This window comes from Microtus oregoni, unplaced genomic scaffold, assembly GCF_018167655.1.
Source record: "Microtus oregoni isolate MIOR12 unplaced genomic scaffold, Mior012 000005F_ref0000423, whole genome shotgun sequence".
In the NCBI taxonomy this organism is placed as follows: Eukaryota; Metazoa; Chordata; class Mammalia; order Rodentia; family Cricetidae; genus Microtus; species Microtus oregoni.
This window is the reverse complement of record NW_024543064.1, coordinates 64274240-64288044: the sequence shown is the minus strand read 5'-3', so window position 1 is coordinate 64288044 and position 13805 is coordinate 64274240. Positions and strand designations below refer to the sequence as shown.

The 13805-nt window shown below is 42.9% G+C and overlaps 1 protein-coding gene across 2 annotated transcripts in view; it reads right to left on the bottom strand.

Moving 5' to 3' along the window:
- Frem1 (FRAS1 related extracellular matrix 1) overlaps window positions 1–13805 on the bottom strand; it is a 122528-nt gene that overhangs the window by 7366 nt on the left and 101357 nt on the right. For both annotated transcript variants that reach the window (XM_041652499.1, XM_041652498.1), the window contains 7 exons: window positions 13613–13685; window positions 7967–8116; window positions 5921–6144; window positions 5274–5321; window positions 4858–5022; window positions 4545–4673; window positions 4069–4184 (listed from right to left, as the gene is read on the bottom strand). In XM_041652499.1, the coding sequence (XP_041508433.1) occupies window positions 4069–4184; window positions 4545–4673; window positions 4858–5022; window positions 5274–5321; window positions 5921–6144; window positions 7967–8116; window positions 13613–13685 (905 nt within the window). The remainder of the gene's footprint in view (window positions 1–4068; window positions 4185–4544; window positions 4674–4857; window positions 5023–5273; window positions 5322–5920; window positions 6145–7966; window positions 8117–13612; window positions 13686–13805) is intronic.

The window sequence follows — 13805 nt, the reverse complement described above, 5'->3', positions numbered from 1 at the left end:
AGTCTGTACAACATTACTAATGTAAAATGCATTTGTTGTGTAAGGACAATTGTACTGAGCTATGCTGCCTAATCCCTAAGGAATAAGGAGTTATTTCTGTGTTGGTCTGCATGACCAGTGCTAATGGACAGTTTTTGAGGTGTGTTCTAGTCTAGACTTGCTTTATTCCACTACAAAAAGTTAAAACATGAATCTATAAATTCAAAACTTGATTACACTTTGGTTTTCCCCCAAAGGGTTAGTTGGGTTCCATTTTAAAGTTTTATTTCTTTGCTTTGAGAGATACAGACTTTAAAATACATGCTTGGGAAGGCTTGTGTTAGATTTGCCTAACACGGAGCTAAAATAGACACACTTGTCAATGCATATGTGGTGAGAAAGCCCCTGCACTTTGACGTTCTCTCGGGGAGTGGTGTTCTCTTTCCTTGCCTAGATGACAAAGAGCAATTGATTTTGCTTCTTTAAACCTGCCTAACATCTGTAAATTGTGGGTATTGATACTGGCTCTCCTTGCAGAAGTTACGTATGTGACAGAATTCCGTAAATGACCATGTACAATACGATAGTAAGGTGTCATTGACCAGGCAGCACACAGAACCGGGTCAGGCTAGCCTAGGGCAGGGTGCTAAACATGGAATTGCAGGTGAAGACTTAGGTTAAGTGCCTGGGGAAGTAAACAGGACTCTTAAGTTAATTTCACCCTTGTGTTTATGATGAACATGAGTAAACCAGAAAGTATTAACAAAACTATGAGGCAACTCTGTAACTAGTAGGCTATTAATCATTAAAAGCTAGCTGCAATAAAAATACAAATTTTTTAAAGGTATTGGGAGACTGACTCAGGGGGACCAACAGGAAGGCATCAACAGTACTACTGCAGGTGGGCAGTATGTTATAAAAAGGATTTGTAACGCTAAGGAATTAGAAGATTATAATTTCAGAATCAAGAATAGATATTCAAATAAGAAAAACACCTGCCTACTTCACACCAACATCTTTGTACGGATGCAAAGACAGTTCCCAGGGCATGTTACCTTTTTCCTCAACGTATGAACAACCCATGATATATATATGGGATATAGCTCAGTAGTAGAACATGTGACCCGAATTTATCAAGCCCCTGGGTTTCCCCTCCAACACACACACACACACAAACACACACACATATAACCGTGGGTGTGCGGGAGACCACACAGTCACTGAAATCACTTCTGCACAAATATGAAGACCGAGTTCAGATTCCCAGGATCCAAATACAAGCTGGGCATGGTGGCACGTGCCTACAATCCTGGTGCTGCGAAAACCAAGAGACAGGTGGGTCCTTGGCATCTCCTGGCCAGCAACTCTGAGCGAGTCAGAGAGTGCTGGGTTAAGTGACAGATTGTATCCAAAAAAACTAAGATAGTGACTGAAGAAGAAACCTAACTTTGACTTCTAACCTCCAGAGGCATACACAAGCATGCCCTCACCACACCCCAGCAAATAAATAAATTAATTTTTAAAAGTAACCCCAAGAGCTTACTGAGAACTGGCTTGCTGGGGACTTGCTGCATGTTTTGGGAAGCACTGGAAGGAAATGGCTGAAGTCACAGGTCAGGCTCTGTGGTTGAGAGCTAGCCACAGTTTTGTGGGGGATGAACCAATAAAGCAGCTTCCAGGTTTGAGCTTGGGAAATTCCCATTCTGTTTGTCTACATTTAACCAAGAGACCCCTACACCATGACCTTGACAACCCGGACAGCAGGATACATCCACCACCCTTGCTTCTGCCAGTAAGATCCATGCCCCTCTCGATTTGGTAGCATTTTTCTCCTGGTTAGCAGGGAGAGCTTCCAGATTAACACCCCAGCTCTCTCAAGGAGTAACAGAGCAAGACACTATCCTCTAGATAAACTTCAAATAGCTGTAGGATACCTGGTTGTTTTAATAAAAGGATGTCTAACTTATTCTTCAGCATGCAGCATGTAGCAACATATAGAGTTAACTAATTTTTAAGAGTTAAATGTCTGGATTTATATTCTATTACCAACTTACCAACACATCCCCCAGGCACTGATGAACCTCTATCAAGACTCTATTTATAGTTAAAATATAAAATACACCAGTAACAAAAAAATATGGCTGACTCTCTCAGGTTTTAAATACTTTATTAGCTTTAAAAAAAAAGTCTAGAAGGAAGGTTGGGTGTGGTGGCACAGCCCCGTAATCTCCGGTTTTCAGGAAGCTGAGGCAGGAGAGTTGAGCCCATGATTTAGAGGCCAGCCTAGGCAACATAGTGAGATTTTTGTCTCAAAAACAAAACAAAACTGACTAGGTAAGTGCACAGATAAGCAGAGATCTTTATTTAATGTGATGGACTTTGACACAGGTATTACATGCACATAATAGCCATGTAGACAAAGACGAACACTTTCCGTTCCTTGCACTGGAAAAGTTCTTGGTGTTGTTCCTTATCCTCTCATCTTCTCACTGTCTGTGAAAACCCTTTGTTACTGAAGCCGCCCAGATTAGATTCTCCTACACGTGTACATGGGATCTCAGTATCCTACTGTGTAAGGCTGTATAAACATTCTGTTTGTTATTTATCCATAATGTACCTACATTGTTGGAGGTTTCAGAGATCCCGTCATAATGTATATAAATGTATTATCTCAGTGATGGAGAAAATAGCTAGTACTTTCATAAATCAATAACAAAATTGACCCAAATTATTATCATTGTGAATAAACATAAAATTATTTTGAATTTTCTAGCATATATTTTAATCTCTTGAAGAGGTAGCTAGGTATAGAATTACTAAGTCACAGGGAACATAACCTTATTTGAAAAACTATCAGACAATGCCACAAAGTGGATGCGACCTCGTGTGGTTCCACATGTAACAACCCAGGAGCGTTTTCTTTGCTTTACGCCCTTATCGACACTGGTCTTGTCATCTTGTGATTGTTTTTTAATCTTTTAGTGACTGTAAAGTGTTTTCATCTCCTCCTACCTTGTCTCTAACGATGCTGACAATCTTTTTCACTACCGAGGAACCTACTGCTTATGCTTTTCTTGAGAGGTCTCCAAGTCATTTATAAAAGTGTGTTTTAGTTGTGCGTCTGATCTGTGTGCGTTGGTGCACACATGCTCCTACAGGTATGTGAACGGCAGAAGAACAACGTTGTGGAGCTGGTTCTCTCTTTCCCCCTTCACACGAGTCAGCTGGCTTTCCTAGGCACCTCGTCACCCTCTCTGCTACTGCCATGATTTCAGTTGTGTTTTCGTTATTCATTTATAGGAGATTTATCCCCTATTCAAGACCTTTATCAGTTAGGCGGTTTAAGAACAGCTCTTCCTGAATGTGGTTTACCCTTTCATTTTCCTAATGGTGTCTTTAGATGAGCATACCCTTTTAAACTTAATAAAGTATAAGATATGATCAATATTAACTAGAAATTACTGTAGTCTCAGTTTTCAACAAGCATGCATATTAGTGTAATTCCATCGGTTGGATAAAATCCAGGTTATCAAATAAAAAGGTTGGTCAAGGATTGCCACATGCGCATCTTTGAAATACTTCTGGATCAGATGGATTTTGTCGTCATTCTCTGACCACATGCGCATCTTTTATTGAATGTTACCCAGTGAGCCTTTGTCCTACTTGCCTGGCTTTATGGGCACCAAGGCCTCCAACATTGCCAGAGGCAGGATGCCAAGGCCTTTCATTACCCGGTATTTTAAAATCGATGGGCATGGGTGTCTATTATCTGAAGGGTAGGAGGGAGAGAGAAAATATCAGAACCTACAGTGCTGCTGACTCAGGAAAAGTTCTTAGACTTTTTCCTTAAAAGATGGAGATAAAAGGAGAAAAGAAAAGAATGTGGCACTCGTCTGGCCGTGACAGGAAGACCTCAGCAGACGAAGCACCCACGCCAGCTACAAATCCATTCTGAACCATGGACTCCCCTTCGTCTCCTTAGACCAAGCTGGACAGACTTTAGGTAATACTTATTTCAGTGACTGATGTAGGCCTACGGTTCCATGTGAAAATAAAGAAAGCATCAGGCCATGTGTAAGGGGTCCTTACTGTTCTCTGCAAGCTCGGGTAGCAGTGGTCCAGGTGCCTTTCCTCTGTGTGACCAAGGTGTGGCAATAGCCTGAGTGAAGATGCCATCCAGCTGGGCAGGATCTGTCCTCCAGGCCCTGCAAAACAATTGTCAGTGTTCACATCTGAATGGACTTGATAATCTGGAGTCGGCCTCCTCCCTTGAACAGAGGCAGACTTCACTGCAATTTCCCATCTGAGGAGACAAAAGGCTTCCTACAAAAATCACCACCGAAGTCAGAGATAGTTCAGTTTTATAGCACTGACATTTCGATAATTAAACAAAATTGACTAATTTACTACTATATTTTGGATCTTAAAAAGCCACTTTGTAGCATTTTTTTTCTCACAGCTTTCCAGACAAACAACAGACAAAGCCTGGGTTAAGAATCACATGACAAACCGCTCTGCAAGCTTATCACATGGCATATCGTTGGCTACCCCACCAGTGCCCCCACCTTGGTTTGGGGGCTCCAGGCTTTCCAGGTGGTCCCATCACATAGATACAATCTGTGGGTACCTTCTTCAAAATGAAATAGTCCCTTTAACACCACAGAGCAATTCTTTGGAAACGAGGGCAGCTGACCCTGTAGGGACAAGCGGTAGTTTAGAATTGATTTAACATAAGTTAATAACACACGACTACATCGTCTGCAGGGCAGCGTCTGTGTTGAGCAAGCCATCCCCAAACGCGGTCCATTTTGTGACTTAAGAGTGGTTATGGCCCAGACTGTCAGCTAGAAGGCAAACAGGAAGGGGAGAATCCCATACCTGTCTGGGGTAGTGTGAGCCGGCTGGGGATTCCACCTTATCAGCTAGAGGCAGTTCTGCCACCTGGATTGTCTTCTGTGGCTGCCTAATGACGGATAGCTTGGCCTTTCGTTTGTGAGCAGAGAAATCGTCACCGTCTAGTTTCAAGGAAACTATGCCTTGATACTTGAGGAAACCAACAAACAAAAACAATGAGAAAAACAAACATCAAGACAGCAAACAAAAACTTTGTTCTGATAATGAGGATTTAAAGAATCGTATCAACTCAAAGAGGCAAAAGGATTTTTCTTGATCACCCAATCTTCTAAAGCAAATTTCAGAAAGAAATTCAGATAAGTAGACTAAGAGAAAAGATATATCAATTTCATAAATGTTTCCATCCGTGGAGATGACGTTGAGCAATGCTCGATGCTTACATTGTAGATGGTGTCTGTTCCATTTCTACAAACGGAGGAAGGGTGGACCTGAAATCGACAAAGGGAAGAATGCACACAAAGCTGACTTAAAAACAATGAGCAGTCTACTCTGTCAAGGTCCTGTAACAACTGAAATTTTAAAAGAGTATTTCCTAAGATTTTTTTTCATGCCAAGTTCAATAGAATTTTCTAAAGCATCATGTCTAACCACAGCTCACTGTTGTGTTGATTTCTGCACCCACTCTACTGGGCAGAGGAAGTGGCTTTAGTTTTCCAGTGTATCCACTGCACAGAAAGATTCAGGAGAACACACACACATGCACACGCACATAGGAGAATGTATCTTGTTAGAGTCATTGCTTCCACACCCAAGGGGGTCACTTCAATGTGCTTTCAGTGTAGGGTCGCTGATGACTCCCTGTCTGCCTTGGTCTAAAAGGAACGAAAGCAGGATTCATAGGGCTGAATGAACGTAGCTACCACTTCACTTGGCACAGTTAGCGGAGTGGGTCAGCATGATATCTGCACACAAAAAGGCACTGCATGACTCCGCAAAGAACTCACTACGAGAATCCAGTTTCTGTGGCGTCTCAGACACTTACCACTCTGTACCCACACATCCACTCCCAGTATGCCCCCATCCTTACTGATTTGCCATTCCCATGGGTCCTCATCTTCCTCTGAGAGAGGTCTGTGGGATCAAAGCCCTGAAGGGCATCTCCTTTGGTGAGAAATGGAGGAGGCCCTCTTTCCAGACGAGGAGAGCCAGCGGTGGTGAGTGAGGATGACCCTGGGCGCAGCGGCTGTCTGCTGCCCTTCCCCCATGCGCTGTGCTTGCTTTGGTTGAAGGAATTTGAAGGATGGCACCGTCCTGGAGGCATGCAAGATGGCAGGCGATCAGTACACCACACAAACACTAAGTGATGGCATCGACACAGCTCCTGAAACAGCTTGTCATTAAACCTAGACGGATGAATTTCCCACCAGATGTTGCCTTTTTCCCATTTGCCAGAAACTCCTTCTCTCTCCATCAGTTTCCACCTGGGAAAGCAGTATCCTTCTGCACACGGATGGGGTGATTATAAAGTCATGAAATCCATCTCACAAATCATAGATGAAAATCATCGCCATGGCTTTATAATCATTCCAGACACTTAGGAAACCGGCTCGCTCCCCTCCTTCTGTGATCCTCATCAACATGGAAGGCTTAGTCGCTGGTCAAGTACCACCCCACATGCGCTTTGAAAGTATTCGGTTTTCCTCCAGTCTTTTAGAGGTGGAAACCGGGATTGTTTAAAGATGCCATGTGATCTAGCAGCAGCTATAAACATTTGCAACCAACTATAAGGGAACAAAATGCTAGCGAATCTCAGGAGAGACTTCTACTGGAAACCTCGACTGTCAGTGTTCTGGGAAGGCACGAAAGAAAAAACAAAAACCAAACCAACAGATGAAAAAGGAAAAAAGAAACCAGGCTAGTGAAATGACTCAGCCGGCAAAGATGCTTGCCACCAAGCCTGACTACCAGAGCTGGATCCTGGGAGCCCACATAATAGGAGAGAACAGATTCCTGCCGTAAAACACCATAAGTAAAAAGTGATTAAAAATTAAAGTACAATAACAAACCTCAACCAAAAAGAAAACAAAAAAAATGACCTACAGACAGATCCTGTCTGGATATTTATTTTAGTCTTAGCTACCCTGATTTCCAGCGCGGAGCCTTTTTCGCAAGCTAAGCCAGTGCTCTGCCACTGGGCTATGTTCCCAGCCCTGGGACATCTTTGTAATTTTATATTTTACACACTTAATGTGAGCAGACATTTCTGCTGGAGAAGAGGCACACAAGGTGAGGAGAAAGGTGGGACGAGCGATGCCGTGGAAACGTGGGTCTACGGAGCCAGGGAGACAGTACCCATTTTGGTTACAGGGTGAACGGGGGGAGACAATGGCTCACAGGTGAGAAAACAAAGGCAGATCACAGGCATGACAAGCATACAAATAAAGGCTTAAACCGGGATGCCACGCCGGACACATCAAATGCCACGCCGGACACATCAAATGCCACGCCACGTAGATAAGGAACCAGAAGCAGAGGGCCTTTGGCAGGACAGAACCTCGGGAGTGCCAAGGGCTTTGCTTTCGGCTTTATTTTCAGGTTGCTCTCTGCATACCCTTCCCAGGACGGTTTGGCTCCACATCACCAAATGATTCATTAGTATTCTCCAGCTGCCCCCAAATCCCCAGCCAGCTGCATCTTCACGTCTATTTCTCTCCAATTCCTTCCTTTCTTAGAATTTCCCTGGTCACACTACAGTGGGGGCTCCAGTGTTAGGCACTGAGAGCTCTCTTTAACAGAAGAAGATAATTACAGCCCTGCAAACTCTGGGGGAAAATAATTGTCCATAGCTTCTCACCAACATTGTTTCCCCCTTGGTGAGAACAACAAACGCTTAGGAAAAAAAGCAACCGGGCCACTGACTTGTTGCTTTTCTGCAGCCATTGCTCCTAGCAGGAGGAAAACCACATGAAGCCCAAACCAGAATAAAGAAACCAGAGTCATGATGGAGGCGGCTTTCTTGACAAGAAATTACACATTTTGATGTGAAGGTGTTATCAAGCACGCTGGCTGCTGTAAGCCAGCAACCATGGCGCCAGGACCGCTCCTGATTTCAAGACGAGGATCAAAAGAATACCTCCTTTTGAGTCCAAAATTTTCACTGCAGCTTTTGTCTTTGTGCCAAGAACGGCATTCACAGGGGAGTTCAGAATTACTTCAAAGACCTCATCATCTTCCTCTAATCCGTCATAGGTAATTGCTATATTCCACATCTTAGTTGACATTCCTACAAGAAGTAAACATTTTAATTACTCTTTAATTGCTATTTCAATCACCTAGGTGTCAGAGAAATATATTAATTAACATGTCTTCAGCTAGACTGCAGTAGCCTGTGTGAGCTATTGTACTGCCACCAACTCGCTGAGGCCCTGCTGTTCTCCCAAATAATATAAAAAGACGGCATTTGTTCCTGGACAATGATGGCCGGCCTCAATGCAAACACTGTAACAAAAAGTAAGCTGCGCTACACAGGGGGAGAGAAAAAGGTTGGTAGACAAAATCCCAGGCATTCACTTCCCTCCCGAACCATCCCCTCCGTTCTTAAGGATAAAATAGTTACTACAATCTGAAAATCTTAGAGTTGCAGAACTCTTGAGATGCTGCAGCAGGCAGAAGTGATTATTGGATGGTACTTCAGGCACCTCACAGAATCCTTGAAGTGATTCATTTTCACCGACAGCTGCTTGCATCGGCTGCTCTCCCTCCCCAGATCTTCTAACCCACGGCTGCTTTTCCTGCTTTTCCTGACGATGCAATGTTCGGCAGTTGGATACTCTCCTTGCGAGAACTTACGGGCTGAGGGTTATAGACACAGGCTGGTCTAGCCCCCCTTTCTCCTCTCTGCCTCTATCATGGAGTATAAACAAGTTTATTCCATATACACTTCTGAAATTACTGTAAGTTTTCGTTCACTAAACTATCCCAGCCAATCCGTCCCATCCGGATAGAAGGCAAACCAAACATGAGAGCATTCAGTCTGGAAGACACTCAGCCCTTTTGGTGATGGGAACTGTAGGGCACCTTCCTGGATTTATTTAGAAGGGAAGGTGAGGGTAAGAGAGGAGCAAGCCACGGGGGGCACAGGGCAATAAGAGGACGGTTTAGCCTCTAGGGCAAAGTTTGAAAAGTCTGTCCTACCTCCGCTGCCTAGGGGTGCCGAGAAAGAAAGCTCTATCAGGTGGTTAAAGACTGTTTCCCAGGCTTCTCTTCTGAAAATTGACCTTTCTCCTTGCAGACTGACATGTCTCTAACTTTGCCATCCACAATCTTGAAGGTATGTCTCATATACATTTTACGATTGAATCAGTGCCTCATTAATCCCGTTAGTATTCAGTGAAAATTGAAACTGTTCACTTCCCCTGTATCTGGCTGCTTGTGTGTGTGTGTGTGGGGGGGAATAGGAGCATCTGCAATAATTTTGGTAAACAGAATAAGCTGTTGGCCGATTTATGACGCCTGCAGCGTCGACTACGTTCTCAGGTCAATTTTCTTTTTACAGTCTTTGCAAAGACAAAGTTCAACTCAGAAGCTGAACTGTCGAATATAAAATACTAGTTAATTTCCATCTCATAGATGGATGAGCCTGTCCACCAAAATGTATGTTTTATCAGGAAGTTCTTGCCTTTGCATTAGAAGCTATAGGGAACACCAGAAGCGCAGTATAATCCAAGTTCTGACCTAAAGGAGCTTGAGACTTCTTGGAGAAGACAAGACAAATACAGTTGTCTTAGAGTATCCAGGAGAGTCAGTCCCAGGACTCCCATTGGGTGGAAATATCTGCAGCCATGTCTGAGTCCCCTTGTCTATAGCCTATGCAAGTCTCCTGTAAACTTTAGGCTGTCTCTAGATTGTCTTTAATACTAATACAATGGACGTTATCTGACTACTGTATTGTCCCAGGTATAAAGACAAGAAAATCAAAGATTTGCCATCAGTACAGACAGAATGGTTTTTCTGACTATTTTTTTGATTTGTGTTTGGTTGGACAGGTAGATGTAGAAGCCAAACTTCTCTAGCCCTTCTACAGATATACCAGAAAGTCAAATAACTGTTAAAAGCTATGTATGATTATCTATATTATTATAGATATATAGTATTGTAGATGCCTGTAGGACCCACACACACATTAAGGAAAGAAGCAGTCTTAGCAAAGTTGAGGTTTGGGTCAGGAGTAGAAGGTAGGTCACTGGATGGAGTAGTCATGTCTGGGGAAAGGAGACCACAGACCCATGGGTAGATTCTGTAGTCACGCTACAGAGAATGTACACAGGTGGCCAGATTTTGGCTTCAGACAATGGTTCATGAGGGAAGACTTCACGGACACTGTGAAAGTGAACACTTCAGCAAAGTGAATTTGAGAGTGTCTGTCTGCACGAAGGCTGGGAACCTGGAGACTCGGGGGCTTTAGAGGCAGCGGTGGAAATAAAATGAGCGTGAAAAGGGGTGGACGATGAAAACAATCTGTGAATACTAAGAGTGTTAATATTCGGAGAACCGTTCTGACCACCAAGCCTCATAATGTGAGGTACAATTTAAATGAAAATCCAATAGAAACATCTTTCCAAGTCTCAAGCAGCTTCCCTTCTGTTTGAAAATGTATTTTAGAAAAATGATAGCATCATTTCCAAAGCATCCAACCAACCAAAACCCAACAACAACAACAACAACAAAAACCCAAAAGGGCCTTAAAGGTTTTTGCTGAGTCTTATGGAACAGAACTCTTCTTTTGTGGGCTTCTGATTTGTTGACGTACATTTCAACTTTGTTTCAAGCCTCCCAAGTGTTCGGGTCACCCTCTCAGATTAAGGAGATTGGGAGCAGAAATTTCATGGCTATTGTTTGGTTCCCTGCTTCCTCCACTTTGTAGGTGCAAAGTGTTCCTTCACTCTCTGAGATACACCTGGGTCTTCAAAAGGCTGGAACCACTCCCTTCCCCATTTCCAGAAAATGAAAGGTCCTGGGGTAGAGAAGAGGTGGCCTTTCATACAAACACACCCCCCTTTATGGAGTAAGTGAATTCCTGGATATTTTCCTACAAAGCAGATTTCTCTGTTGAGAGACATTCTCTCAATATTTTTAGTAAATGCCACATTGGAGAGCTATTCCTTTGGAAAACATTTTGACTTTTCAGGATGATGAAGATTTGATTAAGAATGCATCAGATCTTGCAGGGGCACATACTTTAAAGGAGAGTGCTCATTTTCTTTAGAGTATTCTCACAGGCATTTAAACACTTCAGGTTAGTCCCAACAGCTGAAAGCGTCCCCAGGACTCCTGTTTGCAAAGTTAGGTAAAACCCTACAGGTCAAGCCTTCGCCCCACCCACGAGAGAGTTCTCCAACACAGAAAACCATGCGCGGGATGGACCATTCTTTCTCTAGTATCGGGGAAAACTGATGTTTCCAGAGAAACAAATTGATTGCTCCCAGCAAAAGGGAAAGAATGGAGCTGGGGACATCTAAAAGAGGCAAGGATTTACAATATGAAAGTATATAAACATTTACAGGACCTGCAGATGTGGGGAATTCTTTAATTCTCTAAAGTAAGGCTTCATGATATTAAATTATTTCTGGCTTAATAAATTCCAAAATCATGAGCATCCAAGCATGTGGCTTTTAAAAACTGTATAAAATATGCTTATATTATTTTTCAATGTATAAACAATCCCTAAAACCTAAGACTATTGGTGCCCCACCCCCAAAGTCATTAGTAGCTATCAAAACAGCATGTAAATTCTTCTAGACAAACGGGCATTTATCTTATGCAGTGGACTCTCCAAGAGATAAATTTCTGAGTCTCCCCTAGTGTGATATACTCTAGTTCCTTTCAACCCAAACAGATTGCCTGGGGTGGGGTGGGGTGAGGCTGCTGAAAACCTAACTTGTAACAAACGGCTAAGAATAATGAAAAGGACATACGGCAAAAATGATTGACTTTCAAACACGTCCTTTAAAACATGAGGACAAAAAGAACATTAACCCTTTGGCAGTAGAGCCGAGGGCAGAAGAACCTGCAGAAGCCTGATGATAAACATCAAATTCAGAGCAGCAATAATGTGGTTGGCCTAGAAAACCAACTCATCCGTGTTGGGAAGCTCAATAACCCTAGGAGGCTGACGACAATATCTGAGCTGTTACAGTCAAACCAAAGGCTCACTGTTCAGAGCCGGATTCTATCCCTCCAGAGCTTATATTTTGAGGTCTTCCTAAGCTAATTGCCGGGAAGTCAGGATGGGACCCTATTTGTAAATGGGGTAACGGCCTGAGTAAGGGTTAGCATGAGGCTATCGTGGAATGGGGTAGTTCCTTAACTTCGGTTTGCCAAGTCCTTATGACAAGGGAGAATTTATCCGCAGGGAGAGACGAGGGTCAGGGTGATACAGCAGGAAGAAGGACCAGCAAAAGGCACATAAGGAAGGGACAGGATAGATTTTCCTTCAGACTCACCTGTTGACTGAACAGCCTCTAGAACTGCACAGCAATAGCTGTGTTTGTTTGTTTGTTTGTTTTTCTTTTTTTTTCTGAGACAGGGTTTCTCTGTAGCTTTGGAGCCTGTCCTGGAACTAGCTCTTGTAGACCAGGCTGGCCTCGAACTCACAGAGATCTACCTGCCTCTGCCTCCTGAGTGCTGGGATTAAAGGCGAGCACCACCACTGCCCTGCACAATAGCTATGTTTAAAACTACCCAGTTGGCAACACTTTGTTATGGGAAAATGGTATAATCTTCGTATTCTATGCTTCTTGTGAACAACACAAAGACATTCCTTTCCTAATACTAAGATCGTCTGTTTGGGGATGAAGGTATTCAGTCATTTAGTGTCCAGTCAGCTTGGTAGAGTTGTCACAGTGCCAAACACCTCTGCAGCAGGCTTGGCTCCTTTTCTAACGCTTCTCCTTCTCCGTTTGTTCTTAGGTGAGTGATCCAGGTCCATTACAGACCATAGGGAACAAGGGAGAGCCATGCAGATAAACCCATCCCCAGGAGGAGCCTACAAGGGCAGTGTCCAGCCTCTGGCTTTAAGGCAGATTTTCCCAGGGAAGCAGTGATTTTGTATTTGTGCTTCAGCCTTCTTCCTCTTCCTCCTTCTGCCCACCAGAATGCTGCCTCCCTTAGGAAATCTTCCAGCATTTTCCTTACCCCAAACCATGGCTTACACTTTGGGTTCCAAAGCACTGTTGGCAAATATTTTTATGTCTGTGGGCTGCATACAATAGAGCATCTTCAGAAGAAGCTATAGTTTCATAGTTTACATTTCGCACCTCCCAAAATTTTCCACAGATTTTAATCAAAGTAAGTACTATTGAATTAAATAATAATTTTCCCTGAAAGCACCTTATATCAACTTATTTCACAAGAAATCATTTAGGTCATTAGGAATCTATATAATCCTAACACTTGAAAATTTTCTACTAAAATATGTGGCTATTAAATTACCATTAAATTATAATAATATTTAAATTATTTTATTTTTCTAGATTGTCTTGGATATTACCTTTGATTTTTTTCTGTTTATTATTTGCTATGATTTTTTCTGTTAAATAAATATTCACTTGTAATAAAAAACATATAAGGGCGGAACTTCAGGCCAAACTCGTTTGTTGAGAATAGGGTGGTGCGGCTCCCCATGATGCTCTGCTTGGCTGGAACTGTACAATATCCTGTCTTCCCAGCAGTCTCCAGACAGCTTATAGAACATGAAACAAACTGGAAACACAAAACGTACCTGGGTCAAACTGGATCAGTTTGGAAGGCGTGACAGTAAAATCTTTTCCAACTACAGCTGACACTTGGTTGACCTTAGTGGGGGAAGAAAATCTCATTTAAAAAATAAAAGCAAATACTCTGCACTGGAGAAACATTTCCTTTCCCGCCATACCAGACTAAATTCATGGTCTCGAGTCTGTTTTTAATGCTAG